We start from the raw sequence: 22779 nt of genomic DNA on the forward strand, positions 1-22779 counted from the left end.
TCTGTTATATTTAATTGTGTTATCGTTTGTATACTCTCCCTGTCATTCACTCATGATATATTATACTGAGGTGCAAAATTATTCAAAATGCAAAAAACATTAATAAGATCATTTTAAAACAGATTCAGAATATGATGAAAATAAAACATCAATAAGGACACATGAGGATCACTCTTTTGAATGTTTTACTAGTATCTGATATGGCCGGTATTCGTTTTCAGAGATATTGGTCTAATTCAAACGCCATTGAAATCCTTCTCGTCTTCTCCTTTGCTTGTGCATAATACGATATTCTGATGTTGATAACTTTGTAATATGTTTTTTGTTCTATTATGAATATCAATAGAATTTTTTTTCTCAATATTTTGTAGTGGCCAGCAGTAATTGGGACAGCGTTAACTTTCCGTACGCAGACGTCATGGGAATATTCTTTAAAGGTAGGAGTATCTATTCAATCTATTGATTATCATGATTTGGAACTACAGGCTTCGATTCTTTCTTCGGTTTGTAAAAAAATAAAATCTACATGATAGACATAGTTTTTTAGTAAAGGTCACAGCGTAATTATCAATACAACGTTGATTGATCTGCTTGCCTGAGTATATGTCTTCGAAATTAAAAAAATAACACATGTACGTTATATATTATTTGATATGATATCATTGTATATCAGAATACATTTTAATTGCCATAATGCATTTTCATATAAAATCATCCCAAAGATTGACTGAGTACAATGATCTATCGGTACTCTATAATGTGTTTTATTTTACTTTGTAAAGATTCCTTCATGTTGTCAATGAAGCAGAAGACTCTTACTCTTTCGGAACACCTGGTCATATTCTACTTGTACTCTGTCATGTAATCTGTCTGTCGTTCATATTTTCCCTAATCTAAGTTGAATTTGAATTTGGATTATGATTCTGTTGACATGTTGGTATTTTTGCTAAAGATTTGCTGAAACATAACATCTATTTTACTCTAGTTTGATCGAATAAATAGTGAAAGCTGATATGTGCTTTCTTTTGAAATTGCTTAATTGGATTATCATACATATCTGTTCAAAGAATCCTTGATATGTGATACTACAAATATTTTTAAATGCATCTTCACAATCGAATTGTTTTAATAGGTTGGTTTCCGGTCTTTAAGTACGCTCACGGAATGGATATATCTCCCGCTACCGGACTGTATGATCTCTGGACAAATGCTTATGTTCTAAATGAATATAATGATACTAATGACGCGTTTTCCTTCGCCGCCAATACCATGACCTACAAGTCCAGCTTAGTAGATAATTGGTCAAGTCATTATTTCCGCGGGGTAAGTTTTTTCTGAAAAAAGTTATCTTCCCTTTAATTTTTGGTTTGTTTTAAACAAATATGATTTATGTTTATACAGCCTAAATAGTGATTGATAAAAATGTAGGGCATAATGTTTTCTCTGACGGGTTACTTTGGTAAAGTAGAAGGACCATACTCTCTTTTTACCTATGTGGATTTGGAATTAAGATTCTGTAGACCTCTCAAGCGTTTACTTGCTATTGTTGGCTTTTAAATAAGTCAAAATGCAGAAACTGACAATAACAAACTTTGGAAGCTATTGTAAAATATGTTAATGTTAGAAGGTGTTGATATTGATTTATGACCAGGATCTCTCACACCCCACCATCTGTTAAGTGACGTATGTGTTATTGTTCGCCCACTAAATGTATTCACTGACTTCCTGAATTGTTCGCCCACAGTTTACTCCTCAGACAATCGTTTGGGGCTCCGCTGGTCTATGAATGTATTGCTACGATTAAGATTATTAAGATTTATTTTACAATTTTGTTTAACAAACTACATATCGGTTGTAAGACATTTGACGTAAACAGCATGCGTTTGCCTTTACCTGCTCAAGACTTCACAGAGAGTTTTGAGAATTGTTCCCTATACCTATACATTATTAATGCTTTATACGAATCTCGGGCTAGCCAACAATCGGTAAATTGCTTACTATAAATTTGCCAATAGCTTAATATTACGACCACATTAATAGTAAGACTAATTGGCATGTGGTTCACACTTGATTGAAAGCTTTTTAAATCTGAAAAAAGGCTTTTTTTTAAAATAAAAGCAAGCACATGGACTGCTTGTTTGTAACAATTATTGATGGTGATTTTACAACATTTCAGGTCCGTGCTTCAGTATTTAAGAACGGAGTAGAAGTCCACTATGTTGTATTTGATGCGAATGGTGCAAACCAGTCCTCTTGGTTTTCTTGTGACAGGATCCTGTACACATCATGGACTGACTTAAATCGTTATGCATCAAAGGAATACTGCAGTATATTGGGGTACTAAGTACACCTATTGTTACACGATTCTGTACTTCATTATTCTGATTTTATTACAACTCGTAGTTTGTATTTTTATAATTATTATATATTTAAGAGAGACATTATAGATGTGTTATATAGTCTCTGATTAAATGTCTAGGCCCCCATGTATCTTACAGAATTAGAAACAAAATACATATTACCTGTCAGATGCGGTAAAGTTTATGTTCATATTTGCAAAATATCACTGTTTTGTAATTAATGAAGAGAAAATATGTTCACAATTATCTATATCAATACCACGACCAATTTCTAGATTTATGTCAGTCCCAAAGACTGGCGTATTCAGAACTGAGGGTAAATAAATTTCGAATGTTAACTCGCTTAAAGAATGTTTTTGCTTGAATGCATTTCAATGAAGTTAACAAACATTAATTGCTTACATCAGGCAATCTGCAAATGAAAGGCATTTTTTCCTTGAGAGTTCGCTTGGATCTTCCTGTGACGTAAGCAGGGGTTGGTTTGGAGCCATAGAAGCGTCGTCCGGAAGTTGTTCATGGGAAACAAAGGCGACACGACCTTATGTAATGTACAGTTCTGGAAATACGATGGGCAATAATGATGGTAAGTCTATAAATAAGTCATTTAATCGTACACGATTTACGTCCGTACAAGATTTACATCAAATTATTACACACAGGTCTCATGTACGTTTGGATTACTGATAGCAGATAAAATATTTACAGAAACTTAATTGCATTGAGCGTGATATCAAATGTCACTGTGTAATTTTATTTGTACGATTTTGATGCATTGTGCAATAACACACAAGTGAATAACACCTTTCAGCACAGATTTTAATAATATTCAGAAATGATCAGCATTGAATTGATAATAATATGCCTGTGAACTAGTTATTGTATGAGTCTTTCCGCCTCTGTTTCAGATATGACTGTAGCTCAAGTGTTTGGGATATCCGTTTGTAAGTAACAAAAACCCTTTTGTTTAGTGATTCTGAAATATATTCAAACAGATAAAGGACACTATGTCATGAACTTGTTCCAATGACAAAAATACAAAGTTTTGTAGGAAATTTGTCAAGGAATACCTATTTTATTACGGATAAAGATGTGAGGTTGCTCTAAGCAACGTCTTATACAACAGATTTTATTAAAGCATTATCAAGAAAGCTCATCTCTCCTCTGATATTTTGTTCCATTCTCTTAAGTATAGCCAATACACGTTTGAAGTGCAATACGTAAACGTACCTTATTTGAAACCGATTTTTGCCATAAGAATAAGAACGCAATTGTCAAGATAATTGTCGGAACCATGACGCTTGTGGAAATATATTACCATTACTCAAGTCCTAGATAACAGTGGTAATATTGCCTTCTATATAGAAACATATGCACTAGCATGGTTGTCATTCACAATTATGAATAATTAATTTTGGTTAGGTTTAAATTTCGTATCGTTTTTTTTTTTTTTTTTTTTTCCTTTTTTTCCCCTGATAATTGGCTTTCTTGGTACTTGACAATAAATTCGATATTTCAAGCTCCAAATCATTGTACTGTGATGCAATGTTCAATCTAGTTGCACACACACATATATATATAACTAGACATAGTTACATTTTATACTGTTTTCCCATAAAGCCATGGACAAAATCTGTGATATCGTCACCTGCGAAAACGGTGCCACCTGTCTGGATTGGGGATCAACGTACAGATGTCTTTGCGAGCCGGAATATTATGGTTGGCTCTGCCAGAATCGTATGTATTTTCTTGAATTGAACGATAAATATCGCTGCCTTTCAAAAGAATTATGATTATACGATGTGGAGCGGATTTATTTTACATAAATGGTAGTTTTACTTTTATAATATTATTTTTAATTTGATGTAAATAATTTAATTCTTCTATGTATTTTCTTGTTTATTTTCCTTGATAAATTTATTTCGTTTATATTGTACCTGGTATTTTTGTGTTGGGAAGTGAAGATTTCAAAATGACTATTTCCTGTTACAGTTGATGGAAACTACACATCTTGGAGTGATTGGTCTGACTGCAGCACCACGTGCTACGCACAAGGTGTTCATTACCGGAACCGCACGTGCACTAACCCAACTCCTCTTGGGATCGGTCAGGATTGCACCAGATACGGAGAACCAGACCAGACCCAACCCTGCATCCCAACTCATCTCGATATCTGTTCCGGTACGGATTTATTCATATATTTAACGTCTCAATTTTTCATATAGAAATGTTAATCCCTTTGAATACACTGTTGTAAACAAATAAATAAAGACAATTAAGTGTTGCCATGTTGTTCTCTTTTTAGAATACAACACTGGGGATATGTCTGAGGATTCATCCTATTTAATGATGTGTCCGAGCGATTTCTACATACATGTTTATGAAGCATTCTACGGAAGTGGGGTTCTATGCTTTGATGCGAATGCCCTGACGGACGTAAGGACGGCCTGTCATATGCAGACTGACCAATGCAATGTCACGTTTTCCGATACGTTCTTTGCTGGAGATCCTTGTACATCTTATCCTTCAGCAGTTGTGAAGGGAAATGCAAAGTTCTACTGTGCCAGTATGTAATACAAACTTAATAATGTTCGCTTGCTGCTTAAACATATCATAATATCCAAACAATTCAAAATTTTCTCACTTCTTTAAGGATATACAGGTGATAAAATTGATCATGCACTGGCCCCCGTGTCATCAATTTTGAATTTGAAATCAAATGTTATACATGAGTCGTTGATTACATGTTGTATTATGATTAAATAAGACGTAATGTTACATGTTTATGTAATGGTTTATAAATGAAGATAAATTGGTAAAGAAAATTGAAATCTTTCATTTTTAGAAAGAAGAGAACGTGACAGTCCGAGGGGACGTAAGTATGACACATTGTTAAACTACATGTGACATATTCTAAAGTCCGTTATCATGATTTGATCATAAGTCATCTCTCCATTGATGAATTTTCTTCGTGGAAGGTTTCCTCTTAAAGCAGAAATCGCTTTTACAACTATTCGTTTTATTCCCTTTGTGCATTTTTCAGGGCTTTGATATTTTCATAGTTTACGTTTTGTTGACATATCAGTATTTTCTTTGTTGTTTAAGTAAAAGACATATGACTGTATATTGTGTTCTATTTCTCCAGCCTGGAGACTTGTGTTTAAAGCGCCTAGTGGCACTGCACCTCCTGCTGGATATAATGATATCATGGAATTATATGACGCATCGGGAGCTTACAATGAGTTTGATACTGCTGCAATGACCGATTTCAGCGCTGGTGGCGCCATCTATAAATCTACAATGTTAGATAACTGGAACGTTAATTCATCATACACTGCAGTAAGTAATCCATCGAAATGTTTTTATTACCAATTCTGATCAATTTTACTTTGTGCGATATTTGTGATTATATGACCTTACCTGTTGCGGTGAAATTGATGAAACGTTGAGACAGAACGGATTGTCTGTCTCCTTTTGTAGACAGTATTAAATTTTCATCTACTGTCTACAATTTTGACGCTTTAGATCACATTTGCCTTATAAGGACTTATCAGTTTTGTTTGAAAGGTATATCTGTTATAAATACATGCGTAAATTGAAAGCTAGAGATTGTGCTTATGTCCATTCCTTATATCAACAAGGACATATCTGAACCCTTTAACTTTAAATCACTTCCGCTGCGAGTTGCTAATTTTGTCGAATTTGATACTACAGCCGTGGAGATTTGTATATTTACCTAATCTCCTAATAGAACCATCTTAATAGTGATTTAGGATTTTTGTCTGCATACTTAGAGTTACCCATAATTGAGGCGTATAGGAAATGCATTATATTTCAAGTCAAACAGCAGTTAATTTATGTTTTAGGTAAAACTGGCCGCATACAACAATAGTAAAGTAGCTCATTACGCCATCTTTGATGCTCTTGGGAAAGGAAAATCGGACTGGTTTGATTGTAACAATATAATAGAGTCTTCATGGAATGATTTACCTGATGGCAACAGGACCTGTACTAAAAGGTGATTTATATAGATACAGGATATACATACAGATATTGGACTGATTCTATTTTCATTCTTGTTTAGATGCTTAAATCTTATTAATTCACGTTTAGTCTACATATGATATATCTATTCCTCTTGTTAAGAAAATATTTTTTTGTTTTTTGTTTTTTGTTTTTTTTATTTTTTTTTTTTGTTTTTTTTTTGTTTTTTGTGTGTTTGTTTTTGTTATTTTTTTTGTCATACAATTTTCATGGATAACTATAATAACACAACGCCGTGTTCCAAATAGTTCTGGCGACACATGGAAAAGGCAATTCCACATCCAGAGTGACTATCCTTCCTGTACTAATGAGACAGGCTGGTTCGTCTTTAAAGACTATGGAGCAAGCGACGGATGTACAGAATGGGATGACACATCGTCCCTTCCACAGATTTTCTATTCCGCATCCACTGAACGTGTCAGGTGGTCATCTGGTAAGCTTCATGGTTTGCGTCTTCTGTCGTACAAAATAAGGGTTTTATTTCTAACTCTCATGACTATACGATATTTCACACTGTATTAGTATACTGTTGCTGTTACAGATGCTAAGCCCGTATCGTTTTTCATACTTTGTCTGAAGCATTACACTAAAATTATAAGAGGTATATACATAAATCTTCATTTGTAGATAAATCACAACATGGAGATGTGCATTGCACAAGAACCATTGCTGTCTTCTGCATAATGCAGGAGTTATTGCCCTTTGTTTTTTATCATACGCGAGTTTTGTCCATTCCGGGAGCATAACCCATCTCTGATTATCCTTGTATGATAAGATTTTGAGTATACGGATACATTTTGGTGATGTACGTTATATACTGATGATTAATCAACAGTGGATATATAATTGAAATTTTCTAATTTTTTAGGAAATATGGCAGCAGCTGATGCTATGGCAATTTTTGTAATGGGTACGTATACTTCCGTAAGCAATGTTAACCTGGTCAAATGTGTAGCCCACCTATTCAAATCATGTCCGTGGTCCGTCCGTCCGTCAGAAAACAGTATTTGTTATCGCTATTTGTTGAGAAGTACTGGATGGATCTTTCTCAAATTGCATATGTAGGTTCCCTTTGTCTCTATGGTGCCCGTTTGATTTTGGGTGTGATCAAATAAGTAAAATCGCTGAAAGGTTCTCTCTGTTTATTTGATTAAACCTACATTATACAGAGTTGGTATTTGATATAACATAGTGTTATAGTGTGGTTATATATATATAGTCATAAGTGTCCAAATACCAATGTATACTTATGTAGATAATTGTGTATAAACTTTTCACTTCACAGACTGGCACATGGTGTTCAAAGGTGTGGAGGGCATCACTCCATCCGCTGGAGATCTAGCCACGTTATGGACTGGCACCGATACGGAAAACGACAACGACATAACTGCTACTACTGTTACAAAATCTCCGAATCTAGCGTATAAATCAAGTCTAGTGGAGAACTGGGCCGACCCATTTACATTTATCGATATGGTACGCATTAGAACACATGTACTGTCGGTATAAGCTGACAGAGTGGAACTCGATAGACACAGTGCTGTATTACAAATGACATCTTTACATAATTTTTTGGGGGTTGATAGCAATTTGCTCTTGTTAATTGCGTAATTTTGGTATGTGAATTAGGAGGGAATCGTCGACTGTTGGCAACTCTATATCTGGTCATCGCTCTTCTATTGATTTTCCAACATTTATATCATAGCACCGTGAAACTTAATTGTTAATGATCTAACCTATTATGCTTCTGACATTGACTCGTTATCAGTGTTTTATCTTCTTTATGTTAAATTCTCAGATTAAATTTGTTTTTCTTTAATTTGTGAAGCTATTGCATATACAATATGGATTGCAGTATTTTTTTAATTTCTAAACTATGTCCTTTCAGGTTTGTCCAAACTCTGTATTAAGATAAAATAGTTTAATTTCTTTTAGTGGATATTTTGAGCATACGGGAGGGGTCCTTGTACTTGTGTCAATATCAGGACCAATATTTTCATTCTCTATGGAAATTTTAAATCTTAATTTTGAATAGCAGATTATTGATTATGTTGAATCTCCTCTCATTTACGTTTGAGTAAAGTTTGTGTTTCGATTTATATATCTCAGTTACACTGATGTAAAATGTTGTAATTTTGTCTTGTGTTGTATACATATAGATAATGTAAAACTGTCATATACATTTTTGTAGCGTTTCGATCATAACTACAATCTCTTCCCATAAGTTAAATATGGTTTCAGCATCGAGGTTGTTTCAAATCTACGTATCACATCGGGTTAGTAATTATCTTTTTTTCTCCGTCAGGCAAAGTATGCGTTCTTTACCAACGGTATTCTAAAGGCATATGTGGCATTCAACGGTATTGGTACTACAAAGACAACCTGGTTCACCTCGTCAAAGGTTTTATATTCCAGTTACACTGACATCAAGACAGCGAGCATGGGTCATTGTAGCATCAGTAGGTCGGTACAAACTGTGTATCATCAGGTCTGTGTATCATCAGTAGGTCTGTGTATCATCAGTAGGTCTGTGTATCATCAGTAGGTCTGTGTATCATCACTAGGTCTGTGTATCATCAGTAGGTCTGTGTATCATCAGTAGGTCTGTACATATTGTGTATCATCCGTAGGTCTGTGTATCATCAGGTCTGTGTATCATCAGTAGGTCTGTATATCATCAGTAGGTCTGTGTATGGTCTGTGTATCATCAGTAGGTCTGTATATCATCAGTAGGTCTGTGTATGCTCTGTATATCATCAGTATGTCTGTGTATCATCAGTAGGTCTGTGTATGGTCTGTGTATCATCAGTAGGTCTGTGTATGGTCTGTGTATCATCAGTAGGTCTGTGTATCATCAGGTCTGTGTATCATCAGTAGGTCTGTGTATCATCAGTAGGTCTGTGTATGGTCTGTGTATCATCAGTAGGTCTGTGTATGGTCTGTGTATCATCAGTAGGTCTGTGTATCATCAGTAGGTCTGTGTATGGTCTGTGTATCATCAATAGGTCTGTGTATCATCAGTAGGTCTGTACATATTGTGTATCATCAGTAAGTCTGTACATACTGTGTATCATTTTTTTTAAAGATTGTACTGAAGATACATGTAAATGTCTCATTTAGTTAGATACAGTAGAGCCAAATAATGAATTAAACTCCAACATACAACAGTTTCGTCATTCTAGGATTTGTCAGTGATGCTAAAGGCTTACATTTTGAAGCCTAGGACGTGACTAAGGAAAATCGAAAAAGATAAAAAAAAAAAAAAAAAGTAAAACGTAGACGGGAAGGAGCAGCAGTACCATAATTAGTTAAATGTCGTAATTTTCATACATCAGATAATTTTAGAATAGCGTCAGGTTCATGTGTGTTTTCTCAACCGTGCCGCTATTCGTGTGAACAACATTATATGTTTTTGTTACAGTGACTCACGAAGAAAGTTTCTCATAGCCCACGACATATCTACCCATTGTGCCTCCTATCAAATGTGGATGGCAACACTTGATGTAGGAGGCCCTGTTTATTGTAACTTTGACAATGCTGGAGTACTCGGTGCTTCTAGACCGAATTTCCTGTACAGTTCGTCTGATCAGTACGCATATCCACTCAGTGGTAAGTGGATATCATATCTATAATGAATATTGTATATAGATCTGATTTTATAAGGATTTAATCATGATGTGTTAACTGCTTGTAAAATAAAATCTTTAACGAATCAGTTCCAAGTTTATTTATTTATTTTTGTTTTGCGTTTTTATTGAAAACATTTGAAGTGCCTTTATAATTATTTTTTCCTAAACAGGATCGAGTTGGGATAGTGTTAGTGTACCAAAAGCAGATGTAATGGGAATATTCATTATAGGTAAGTTGTTCAAAAATGGATCTGTTATTAACGCATAATTGAAATAATTAATTTGTAATTAACAAATGCATGAGTTAATTGATCTCGGCTAATTGATTTGACAGGTGTCGATATCCTGAATACTACTTGTGTGAACTTGATTTCTTTTACAGGTTAGTTTATGAACTATGTAAAATTGTTTTCAGGTTGGTATCCCCTCCTAAAGGTCGCCAGAGGTGAGGATTTATCGCCAGCTAGTGGAATTTACGATCTTTGGACAGGAACCTATACATTAAACGAGTACAACGACACAGATACCGCGTTCTCCTTCGCATCTTCTACCATGTCATACAAATCAAGTGTGGTGGATAATTGGTCAAGTTATTACATCAAGGCGGTATGATCTTTTATCTTTAGTAATTTCTGTAAAGTTAATGAGTTAAAACGTATTGTATGAATAAAGGGAGACAACTGATATAGGCTATAACTTTGATACTACAACACCAACATCAATAAACAAATATTTATTTAAGACGTAATATATCCTATGGACATCCTAATTATATGTCGTATTGAGCAACATTGCGTTAAATCACAACATGAAAATGCGAAAGCATCAGTTATAAGAAAGTTTGGAAATATCAAAACGTAAATATTGACGGTGCAATGATTTAATAGTAGTAAATATCTTATGGTCATTGTAAGATTACAGCAAATTGTATTGGAAGAAGAAAAGTGAAAAAAAATCCCTTGCGTTGTACTCATGTTCATATTTCTAAAATCAATCAATCTTTGAAACAAAGCAATGGTGACCGTTTTGCCCAATAAGTCCATGACATGATGACATGATGATATGATGACATGAGGATATGATGACATGACGTTTCAGTACGTTCTGAAATTAATTCAGCCGACTAAAATCACTCAGCCTCTAGTGTGGTTATCATGTATACATATGCATTTCTGCTGTCTGTTATTCTTTGTCCATTTCGTTCAAAAGTATACAAATTTCTCCACGTATTTGCTACAAAAAGGGCTTTCTCTAAATGAAGATTCGGATAACATGTCGGCATTTCCTTTTTTTGTATCAGATACGTGTATCGTTTATTGTTGGAGGCGTCGAGGTAGCCTTCGTGGTCTTCGACGCTAACGGCGCTGACAAAAATAGCTGGTTCGACATAGACAGAATTCTTTACTCTTCTTGGGGCGATGTCAATAGCTTAGCCCCCCGAGATTACTGCAGCGTGGACGGGTAAGGCTATGGTGCAACATAGGCAGTATCATGTAGCATTTCAGTGAAGTATATAAAGTGCAGATCGTACAAAAAACGCTTAAGTGACTAGCAGTGTTGGAGGCAAATCTAGAGTAGAGTCAAATGATAAATAGACTTTGATCATACAGCTTTCACGGTATGAACTTTAATTGTTAAAAAAAAAAGAAAGAAAGAAACGTAAAGTGTCTGTTCTTCACCTTGCCACCATTTGATTGAATTTAAACATAATTCAGATTACAACCAACATCTTTGACTTTGTAGAAACAGTATGTTTATCAGCTGTATCACACAATATGTTTATATAGATACCATGTGGTAGTGTTCATTGTTTTTTGTTTGTCTCTATAATCTTACTCTTTGATTTTGTGTATTGTGTTTCTGTTTCAAGGATTGCCATTGTTAAATTATGTTAGATATGAATTAGCCATCAGATACATTGCATCCTTTTTATGTTGACAGAGACAGTTCCAAAAACAGACGGATGTTCATGGCTTCCTCTTATGGCGATACTTGTGCCACAAACACAGGATGGTTCGGTGTGGTCGAAGACACCACCACGACATGCTCATGGGAAGGACAAACTACCCGACCGTTCGCTATATTCAGTGACACGACTACGATGGAAGATTTTGATGGTGATTGATATATCATGATAGGAAATAGCTTGATATATTCACATTAAACATGTTACTTTTTTTAAAATTTAACTATATGTATATATTAGATACAAGTTTCTATGTGAATATTTTTTCAATACTCAAACGAGCAATACTCTGTTTGTTTTGGGATTTATTTCTACTTTCGAGTTTTGAAATCAAAATATGTATTGATTCAACCATTTCTCGTTTTTTGGAAGATCAATATCAATGAGATATTATGTTTTAAACACAGTTTCAACCTGAACATATAATAACAAATTTATGGTTACCTAGCATGTTTGAATTAAGATGAAACAGTGCATGAGTCGGACTCGGATTCTGGTTTCTGTTAGAAAATGTACAAAACCAAAGTTTACTCATTTATCATAATCGTAACTTATTCAAGATCTTTGTTACAGATATGGCCATAGCGGACGTCTTTGCAATCTCTATGTGTAAGTTTACAAATTACCTATGTACTATGTCATGCTGTCGATTTTTTATCAACCGGTTCTTGTTCAGCATGCCGATATACCAATAATTCAGTTATTTTTATATTTTCAATGTTAATGAAATATTACCTATTATTCTTACTACTGTTAAAATGATCATTATTATATCTCTTGTGTGTCTTATATGCTAAATATCAAGCTACAATTATGTCTTGTACCATATTTTTGTCCTCATTAGTATTCAATTTCTTTATTACACAGCAAAGGACACGATATGTGAAATCGTTGAATGTGAAAACGGTGGCACTTGTTATGATTGGGGATCTCGGTACCGCTGTTTCTGTGATGGTTACTTTTATGGCTGGCTGTGTCAGAACTGTAAGTTATAAACTGATCACATGGGGATGTGATAATATGGTTTTAAAGCAGTACTGAATCAAATAAGGAAGCATGTTACAAAAAGAAATTAATTTATTATTTCCGACTCAAATAAAGAGAGAGTGTTGGAAGGATTTTTCATGGTACAATTTTATTTTGTATGGTCAAATTTCATTTTTAAGGAACATAAAGACCGGAAAATTCCATAACTCTTAACCAAGGAGAAATTACAACAAAGAGGTTTTGGGTTTTTAATTGAAAATGGGGTGAGGTCAGAACTATTAATTGTATAATGTGCAGCCTCTTTTTCAAATACATTTAGGTTTGTAATGACATAAGCGTGAAAAAAGTAATTGAGTTTCACGTTTTTACAGTGGATGGTAATTGGACAACATGGAGCGACTGGAGTGCCTGTAGTACGTCATGTTACGCCATAGGTACACAGTACCGTTACCGTAACTGTACAGAACCAGCACCAGTAGGGCATGGGCTTGACTGCGGATATCCCGACCTCGAGGTGCAGACCTGTGTTCCGGATCATGACGTCTGTCCTGGTGTGTAGAAACACAATAATTGCACTATTTTACCAATAATTGTCATACAAAAACATCAAATTATTTTTATTCATTAACAATATTTCAAAGATGCTATTTCATTGTCATTGATTTGTCATTCGCATAGTTCAAATATACTCAATATTTATTTACTGTTTAAAGGTTCTATCTGCTTCTCCTATTTTCTTTTCCATTTTGCGTCGTTGGCAAAATCAGTCTGCCTTATCCGATGTTTTGGAACAGGAACATATTTACAACACATTATTTTGAAGAAAAAAACTAGTTCCAATTCAAAGGGATATTCAACTAGTCTTCATTTGCATTGTACCAATTTTCAATATCCCTTACCTTTTTGGACTTTTTCAAGAAAAGAATGAATACATTATTCTTAATCTTGTGTTTCAATAAATGCCATTCAATCTCGCCAATTCTTACCGAGTTATGGCTCTTCTTGTTTGATGACTATTTTGTTATGACATTATGAAGAAAAGTTTGTCAGAAATAAACAAGGTCACAGGATCAGGGGTCAGCGTCAATTTTTGATTTTTTTAAATAATGCCTTTCTGTTCTGACAATATGAAGCAAAGGTGATCAACTGTAGGTTAGAAGTTTTAATAATACAACCACTGACGTTTTGAAGACTACACGGCCACCTTCATCAGACAAATAACCAGTGTGGAGTGTACTCGCACTGACGTACATAGTCTACGAGATGGTACGGAATTAATTATTTTTTTGAAATATACAACGAAGGTCGGTCTTAAATAGAATTGTGATGATAGTTGTGCTGCACAACTTTTACATTAAAAGGAATCTTTTCATCCACAGAATACAACACAGGCAATCTGAACGAGACTCAGAACTACACCATGATATGCCCTGTTGGCTTCTACATATACGTCGATAATGCGTATTACGGCGATGGAACCAATTGTTACACAACTGATGCCATAAACAGGCTGAGAGGGTACTGTCATGGACAGACAGATAGTTGTCAGTTCTTCTTCACGGACTCTTACTTCGGTGGTAATCCATGTGGATCATATCCAGGTGTACTTAAATATGGATACGCCAAACTCAACTGTATCAGTGAGTATCTTCTGTGGGAACTCCTTAGGTCAATCATTGTTTAGTTCGTAAATTCTTCAGCGGTATGTGATGCATTTTTCGTCAGTGTTAATGCTGTAACTGCATGATGTGTCGTATTTCCATCTAGCGTTTAGAGAATTCAAGTTAGAAATAATATAAATACAACATGATGCAAAATATGAAAAATAAATTTAATTCAACATTGTTGATAATATGACACTTTGTAACATTGTAATGGTAATCTTGACTAGGAAGTCAAATCTGTTTTGGTACTGTTTCAAAACATGAATCTGCATTTAATTTGAACAAAGTCTTTCTGTATATTTTTGAAATTTCTATTCGAAATCAAATGTGAATCAGCCTTTTTCTGTTTTGGTGTTTTTATGTCTTCATCTAATAATTTTGGTTTTGTTTTTCAGAGCGAGATATTCTGGATACATACAAAGGACGTATGTTTCTGTTTGTTTCAATTGCATTTATATATAACAATGATTTTTATTGAATTAGGAAAGATGATAAGTACTGCTTTGTAACCTAAATATCAAACATGGTTCTTTATCAAACAGTAATGAAAACACAATCAAACGCTCAAGAATTCAAATTATGAAGGGAACTCAATCACTCATAATCTGGATAATAACCTTTTCCATTAAATTAAAACGAGTGTTTCCACGCTATTGTTGGGACTATACATTCCTTAATTTACACTAATCTGAGGAAAAGAAATTGATAAAAAAAAAATTTTTTCAGCATGGCGACTCGTATTTAAGGCACCGAATGGAAAACGAGAAAGTGGGTACGCGGATGTGAAAGCCTATTATGACGCAACAGCTAGTTCCACAGAGTCGGATGCAGATGTGACTGATAAAAGTGACTTCAGCTCATCCGCTAGTGTTTATAAATCGGAACTGCTGGATAACTGGGGCTCAACAGTGACAGCACAAGCGGTATGTTAGAAATGATGGAGTGGATTCCTCTCATATTTTAAGCATCTTACCAAATCCTACCTGTGGGGCTTGCTTTAAATAATCTGATATGGTCTATATTTGTTATTTTTGGTGGTTTTGATGTCTTATATGTCCATGTTGTCTGCAATGTTGAATGACAAGAATTGAAGGGATAAATTGAAATAAAGAACACGAAAAATAGATAAATAGATAAATATATACCTACATAAAATGGTATTCATCCTTCCCTTTATCCTTGACTTATTTTGATATCTTCTGTAGCACTTAATGAATCATCCCCAAATTTTATATGTCCCTAATTGTACATAACCCATTTTGGGATTGATCAAAAAAACAGATTATCTGACAGGGGCCATGTTGATTTTTGGCAGTCATAGTTATCCGTATTTCTTGAAGAGGTGAATCATTACCAAGTTGTATATGTAGGTTTGTATTGGTTCCCAGTTGTGCATCATCTATTTTAAAATTCAATGTGTTGTTAAAGTCCGTTGACAATTACAGATCATGCCCTCTTGTCCTCAATACCTTCCTTACATGTTTCAATGGGTACTTATCCAACACAACGTACATTTTATAAGAAAATATACTTTTTTTAAACAGATCATGATAACAGCACAGTACATTTGGTGATGCGGGTTTTTCGGCACTTTCCGTAAAAAAAGTTTATGGAATATATCAAAGGTTCCTGATTAGGTATCGGAGAATTGAAACTGTCAAAATTATTGTTGCCAATGCATGACGAAAACATAGCCGCTGAAATGAAAAACATGAAAATTACATTGTACTACCATGTGTTAACTCGCATCACCTGATATATATATTTATCAATAACTAATAGCATTTAATGGGTTTAATCTAAATCTCATCGATAACATTTTGCACACATTTACTCTGTTTTACTTCACTTACAAAACACTTCAAGAAAATACCAACATGGCATCATAATCATAATTCAAGCTCAAATTCCATAACACTAGGCCAAATATGAACAAAAGGAAGATTTACACGGACACTCCTGTATAAAGTACAAGGAGGATACGACCAGGTGTTCCAGAAGAGTAAGAATTTTCTGCTTCACCAATGACATCCGCCATGTTAACTTTGGTCAATCAAAAATAGAACATACAATTACCGACCTGAAGACAATGATTCAAAGTATAAAATTCATTGCAATTTTATCAGTGTCATTTGAATAGTGGTGCAGAATATACATGTGTACTTGGTACTGTTCTGAAACTATCTAATTTATGAAAATCACGAAAATTTATCTATGGGGCTGCTGCACTTCCCCAACTAGATTTCTATTTTTCCGTCGATCACTTCGGATTTTCCAAAGTCGCCTCCTTGGCTTTAAAATTGACGATTGCTAAAAGGACGAAAATAACTATATGACGCTGTCTATTTCATTGTTTTGGCCTGCTGTATCTAACTCAAAATAATCTAAAGGTGTAACTCACTTGTGCGTCTTTTGTAAAATCATGTTGAATACAAATTTACAATATATATGTCATTAAAATATCAAACTGTTTAGAACAGTCTATATATTTGCACAGGCTCGAGTCTCGGTCTGGTACAATGGCGTGGAAGTTCACTATGTCGTATTTGATACGTTTGGGAAAACAAAAGCCGATTTTTTTGACTGTAGCCGTATCCTGTACTCCAGTTGGCATGACCTTGATTCAACACAGAATGTTACCTGCCAATTAAGGTAAATGTAACTTACCAATGTGTTAAGACACCAGTTTCTTGATGAAGGAAACATAAAATGTAATGTAAATTGACTCAAAATAGTTAACAATGTCTACACACATGCACTATACAGTACCTACTGTACAGATGTGCAATAGAATCGTATAATTTGTGTGGTTCGGTAAAAATGGTTGACTTATATTAGGCAAGTCGGGATCGGCACTGGCTAGGTCTCCCGTGTAACAAAAAAAAACAACACTTACAATTTACCTGAGTATATATTTTTTGTTAGCAAAATGACCACATGGAGTGATCTGTGACACGTTGTAAACAGAACTCTCTTGCTTACGATTGTGTATAACTTCAGTTTGTACCTGAACAACCAACATATACCTAAGCTATAGATGTATAATACAGACTTCAATAGAAAATATACTGTTCTCTCATACTGACATTTACTTCTAAATTTACATCAACCACAGTCTGTGTGATAGAATCGCACATCCTGCATGGCAAACTTTCGTTCAGTATTCCTATTGTGCACACATCGTACAGACATAGAGCGAAAATCGCACGTCGTATAACGTTGATCAATCCCACAATTGTACCTATGCTTATAGTTTTGTTAAATACTTCCTGTATTCAGAGAAGACGAAAATGGTAAGAGAACATTTTACCTGTATCGGGGAGGCTACACAAGCTGTACAGACGAAAGTGGCTGGCTGATGTATAAAGACCGAGGTGCCAATACTGGATGTTCTGAATGGGATCCTGCAACAAGTCTTCCGGCCATCAAATATTCCACAGCAACAGAACACGTGACTTGGGCCACAGGTAATGATTGAGAGGGGAGAATCCCAAGTAGGAAAGCAGCTCTGACTTGTTTGTCTTCATTATGAAAGATAAATACCTGAACAATGTTTTATATATCGTTGTTACTGTACAAAAGTTTTACTGCAAAATAAAAAAGATATCTTTAAGAAAATGGTTACAGTTGTAAACCATTTTACAGAAAGTAAACGATCAAATATGCTATACACAATATACTACATATGTACGATATTTTTCAATTTGTAGGGCCAACTGGGGACGCTGACGCTCTGGCCATTTATATCATGGGTACGTAATTAGCAAATTCCTGAATATTTTAGAAACATACGCAGTAAAAAGGGCAGCCAATTTTATTACAAATTTAGAATTAGAAACAGCGAGTAGAACTGCATCATAAAGCTGTTTCGTCCTCACCAGATATGTTTAGGGTCTTAATTTTGAAAGCTAATAGACAACCGTGGAACCTGTCGGATTGAAAAAAATCCCTGCTGGTTGTGTTATAAGTATTTTCATTCTGTTTACATTACCAACCTAAAGAAAATGTACTTCATTTTTCTGACTTGTTAATACAATCCTACTATGTTAAAATGTTATGATTTCTAGTTAGATTTGTACCCAGTCAACAGGATTTAAGTGTGGATATGTTGCATTGGATGAAAACAGATAGAAACAGTGATAGATAGGATTTGTTTTAGCATCTATATTCAAAGTTAGATACTGTATAAAAACAACACATGTGAGACAATCACTTAAAGGTTTCACGTTTATGGAAGAATGATTATTTCAAAAGCTACACATACAATGTGCATTAACAGAATTAGATACAATGTTGTCAAATAAAAGTATTTATATTGTATAAGAGCTAAGATCTAATAATGATGCTATTGGCCTTAATTATTGCAAAACTGGTTGAAATGATTGCCTTAAGAAAAGGATTAAATTTAAGATAGCGGTGCAGGAAATTTGACTCATACTATCATAGTGTTGAAAACCTTTATTGATAATGAAAGTAATTGTTGACGAAGCCTGTTATCTATGATTATAAAATCTTTGGTTTTGGTAGACTGGTTTATGGCGTTTAAGGGTGTCCAAGGAGTACAGGCTTCTACCGGAAGTCTGAAGTCCCTTTGGGAGTCAGAGGAAACGGAAAATTACCTGGATACATCAGCTAAAACTGTATCAACAGCACCGGGCCTTACTTTCAAATCGTCAAGCCTGGAAGTATGGCAGGACTCCTTCACGTTTACCGAACTGGTATATATCTTAAAGTGATTTGGATTCAGTGACATCGGAATATGTATTTTTGTTTCTGTAGCAGTTCATTGGACGAGATATCATCATAGCACTAATTTAAGATAATACGAATTGCAATGACGGCAGTTGCTACTGGTAGTGCTTAATGCTCGCAATGAATATATATCTTAACGAATAACGACCACATCACTTGGAGTTCAAATATTTATCAGCATGTGTACCTGTATGCGTATCCATGTGCAAAATACACACAAGTGAACAACACCTTTGAATACAAAGTTAAATACAGTGAAATCGAGTTATGAATTAATCTGTATCATACATCTGTTTAATCATATAGGACTCGTCTGTGATGCTAGGGGCCTAAATTTTGAAGCCTAGAAGGTGACTGAAAAATTTAAAGTAATCAAATTTCATAATATCTAAATTCGATTTGTGAAGAACAAAACAATCAACAAAATAGGCCCAATTCTGAAACACATACTAGAATTCAGTCATTGCATTATAATGTTTGGATGGGTTCTACTAACATTTATTTACCATATCAACAGGTGAAATTTGGCTTTTACTCTGGTGGAGCTGAGGTTGCATTTGCCATATTTGATGGTCGTGGTTCTACAAAGACATCATGGTTCGACTCGTCTAAACTTCTCTTCTCCAGCTATGACGACATGATCTCGCAGGCGAAGTCTCACTGCAGTATCGCAGGGTAGATAACTCCAATACGACTTTAAAATGATTTGTGTACCATGTATACTACCTAACGGTTTATCTTAATATATTTAGTGTTTTATCGTATTTTGTTTGGTAGATAACTCCAGTACGACTTTAAAATGATATGTGTACCATGTATACTACCTAACAGTCTATCTTAATATATTTAGTGTTTTATCGTATTATTTTGATAAATTCCCATTTTAGATCAGCAGATTTAGATATTTCACTTTTGATCTTGACATATTTCAAAGAAAACCAAAACGATTGTTTTCGTTGATTTTCAGGGATAATATTCGAAACTTTGCGATTTTGAAACAAGGTGGAACCAGCTGTGCTAGCGTACAAGGCTGGATGATGTTGTCTGAAAACTCATCTGAACCCTGTGTGTTTGATCGTGCTTCAAATGTGGAAACAGCTCCGTTTTTCTTGTACAGTAGCGCTAGCACTTACAATACACCGCAGAGTGGTACGAAATCTTCAATTTTACTTATGTGTTTATTTTCCCATTGTGAAGCATGTACGCCTAAAGTTTACTTAAGCCTGGTTGATAAATTCATTTTCGCTCTGTGATATATATATATAACTTTTTAAATAATTAGCAATGGTTTTGAATTGTTACATTTTTGTAACTGCAGATTATCAAGATTCTCCACAAGTAAAGAGCCATTAATATCATTATCGGCCATCATGTAATGTTCGAAATCCCATAACATCATTTACGACATTATAAACTTCATTTCTAATACATTTACATATTAATATTTTAAGGCCTTGGAGTATTTTGGTTGAATAAGAATTCTCTAAATGTTATGTTTTCATCTTCCTGCTGCAGGTTTCTCTTACTACGCGGCGGGAATGCCAGCTGCTGATACAATGGGCGTGTTCGTGAAAGGTAATTTGATTTACATGTAGCATTGCCATTCAAATGACAGTACAAATGTAGTATTAGAGAAACAACAGGCAAACCCCCTACCAACAGTTGTCTTTGATCTTTCCAAAATGATTTAACATGGTTTGACATTTGACATGGGGTTCCTGTTATTTTGTTAGTTATTATGCAAGGATTTTCTACCTTAAGATATGAAACGCAATCATAATTTTTTATCCTGCCATCTAGCATTAAGGATGCTTGGTATGATTTGACTTTCAGAGCATGTCACAGTGTACAATCAGCAGATCTGTATGATGTGGCATCACTGACAAGTCCTAGAAGGACAAAACAGCTGTATGATGCAGCTGAATTCATTGTTTGGCTCTACTGTTTCTCACTCTAAATTATGAAAAGGCGCTATTCTCTTGTGTGTCAAGAGTACAATATTTAAGCTAGCAGATAGTAGACACTGCTGGTGGACGTTTGTACAATCTTTAAGCTAGCAGGTGGTAGACACTGCTGGTGGACTTTTGTACAATCTTTAAGCTAGCAGATAGTAGACACTGCTGGTGGACTTTTGTACAATCTTTAAGCTAGCCGGTGGTAGACACTACTGGTGGACTTTTGTACAATCTTTAAGCTAGCAGGTGGAAGACACTGCTGATGGACTTTTGTACAATCTTTAAGCTAGCAGGTGGTAGACATTGCTGATGGACTTAAAGTTCCCGAGGTTTGCTGTTACCTGCTTGCCATGTTTTAATTCACTCGAATAGTGGCACGGTTCAGAAAATGCACCATGTTCTTGACGCTTTTCTAAAATTATCTGATGTATGAAAATTATAAAATGTATCTAATTATACACCTCTCTTCATTTTCACTTTTCTTTTGATCACTGTGGATTTTCCACGGTTGCCTCCTAGGCTTCATAACTGTAGCATCATTGATGAGTCCTAGAAGGATGAAACAGCTGTATGATGCAGATTGTACCTCATTCTAAATTATGAAATATGTGTATTTTGTACATATATCTATATAAACATTGTCATGTTTCCTATAACAACATCTATTTGCTCAATTTAGTTAGCAACTCTTTTGTGAATTTCACTTTGTATAAGTCATTCTGATATGGAAATCTTTGTCTATTTTAGGTTGGTTCCCAGCATTCCACATTGCTCATGGCGGTTCTTTGTACAGTGCCAGCAGTGTATATGATCTCTATACAGGAACGCACGTCGTCAATGAATACAATGAGACAGCTTTTTCATTGGACGACAATGCTATGACGTTCAAATCTAGTTTGATTAACTCCTGGACGTCTTATTACATACAAGCGGTGAGTAATGTGCTGCGAGGTTTCATGTTAGCTACAGGTATATATAAAACATATCAAATTACAGTTAACCTGTTTTTTGCACTTATACAAGCTAATAAATCTAATAATTATCTGCTATTTTGTCAACATAAAGATTGTGAATCTTTTAAAATACGAAATATGTCAAAGTAAACACAGAGTCATTTGTACGTATTCTTTCTATCTATTTGCAGGTGCGAGTTTCATTTTTCAAAAACGGCGCAGAGGTGAGGTATGTTGTTTTTGACGGTCACAGCACCACAAAGTCATCATGGTTTGATTGTGATCGAATTCTCTATTCTTCCTACGACGATCTGACTCGAGAAACACCGACTGATTACTGCAGTATCGCAGGGTAAGTCTCCTCAGTAGTCACTTACAATAATAATGTTGTCTCTTGCATCACTTAACTCCTGCTTGTTTACAACAATATTCAAAGTATTTCATTTTATACAAGTAATTCTTCAAGTTATAT

The 22779-nt window shown here is 34.8% G+C and overlaps 1 protein-coding gene across 1 annotated transcript in view; it reads left to right on the top strand.

The window, feature by feature from the left end:
* Positions 1-418: 418 nt before the first annotated feature.
* Positions 419-22779, top strand: part of LOC132564626 (uncharacterized) — a 33931-nt gene continuing 11570 nt past the window's right edge. Inside the window, exons 1-35 of the mRNA XM_060229272.1 lie at positions 419-437; positions 1133-1323; positions 2177-2337; positions 2768-2943; positions 3266-3301; positions 3978-4094; positions 4350-4538; positions 4663-4923; positions 5203-5232; positions 5503-5696; positions 6224-6375; positions 6650-6834; positions 7270-7311; positions 7687-7877; positions 8707-8864; positions 9823-10010; positions 10201-10260; positions 10446-10636; positions 11331-11491; positions 11972-12147; positions 12570-12605; positions 12864-12980; positions 13355-13534; positions 14363-14623; positions 15043-15072; positions 15374-15570; positions 17145-17299; positions 17927-18114; positions 18358-18399; positions 19175-19365; positions 19917-20074; positions 20367-20548; positions 20915-20974; positions 22102-22286; positions 22499-22659. Coding sequence (XP_060085255.1) covers positions 419-437; positions 1133-1323; positions 2177-2337; positions 2768-2943; positions 3266-3301; positions 3978-4094; positions 4350-4538; positions 4663-4923; positions 5203-5232; positions 5503-5696; positions 6224-6375; positions 6650-6834; positions 7270-7311; positions 7687-7877; positions 8707-8864; positions 9823-10010; positions 10201-10260; positions 10446-10636; positions 11331-11491; positions 11972-12147; positions 12570-12605; positions 12864-12980; positions 13355-13534; positions 14363-14623; positions 15043-15072; positions 15374-15570; positions 17145-17299; positions 17927-18114; positions 18358-18399; positions 19175-19365; positions 19917-20074; positions 20367-20548; positions 20915-20974; positions 22102-22286; positions 22499-22659 — 5021 coding nt within the window. The remainder of the gene's footprint in view (positions 438-1132; positions 1324-2176; positions 2338-2767; positions 2944-3265; positions 3302-3977; positions 4095-4349; positions 4539-4662; positions 4924-5202; positions 5233-5502; positions 5697-6223; positions 6376-6649; positions 6835-7269; positions 7312-7686; positions 7878-8706; positions 8865-9822; positions 10011-10200; positions 10261-10445; positions 10637-11330; positions 11492-11971; positions 12148-12569; positions 12606-12863; positions 12981-13354; positions 13535-14362; positions 14624-15042; positions 15073-15373; positions 15571-17144; positions 17300-17926; positions 18115-18357; positions 18400-19174; positions 19366-19916; positions 20075-20366; positions 20549-20914; positions 20975-22101; positions 22287-22498; positions 22660-22779) is intronic.

This window comes from Ylistrum balloti, unplaced genomic scaffold, assembly GCF_031769215.1.
Source record: "Ylistrum balloti isolate Yb309-2 unplaced genomic scaffold, AGI_CSIRO_Ybal_v1 Utg372444, whole genome shotgun sequence".
NCBI classification, from domain to species: domain Eukaryota; kingdom Metazoa; phylum Mollusca; class Bivalvia; order Pectinida; family Pectinidae; genus Ylistrum; species Ylistrum balloti.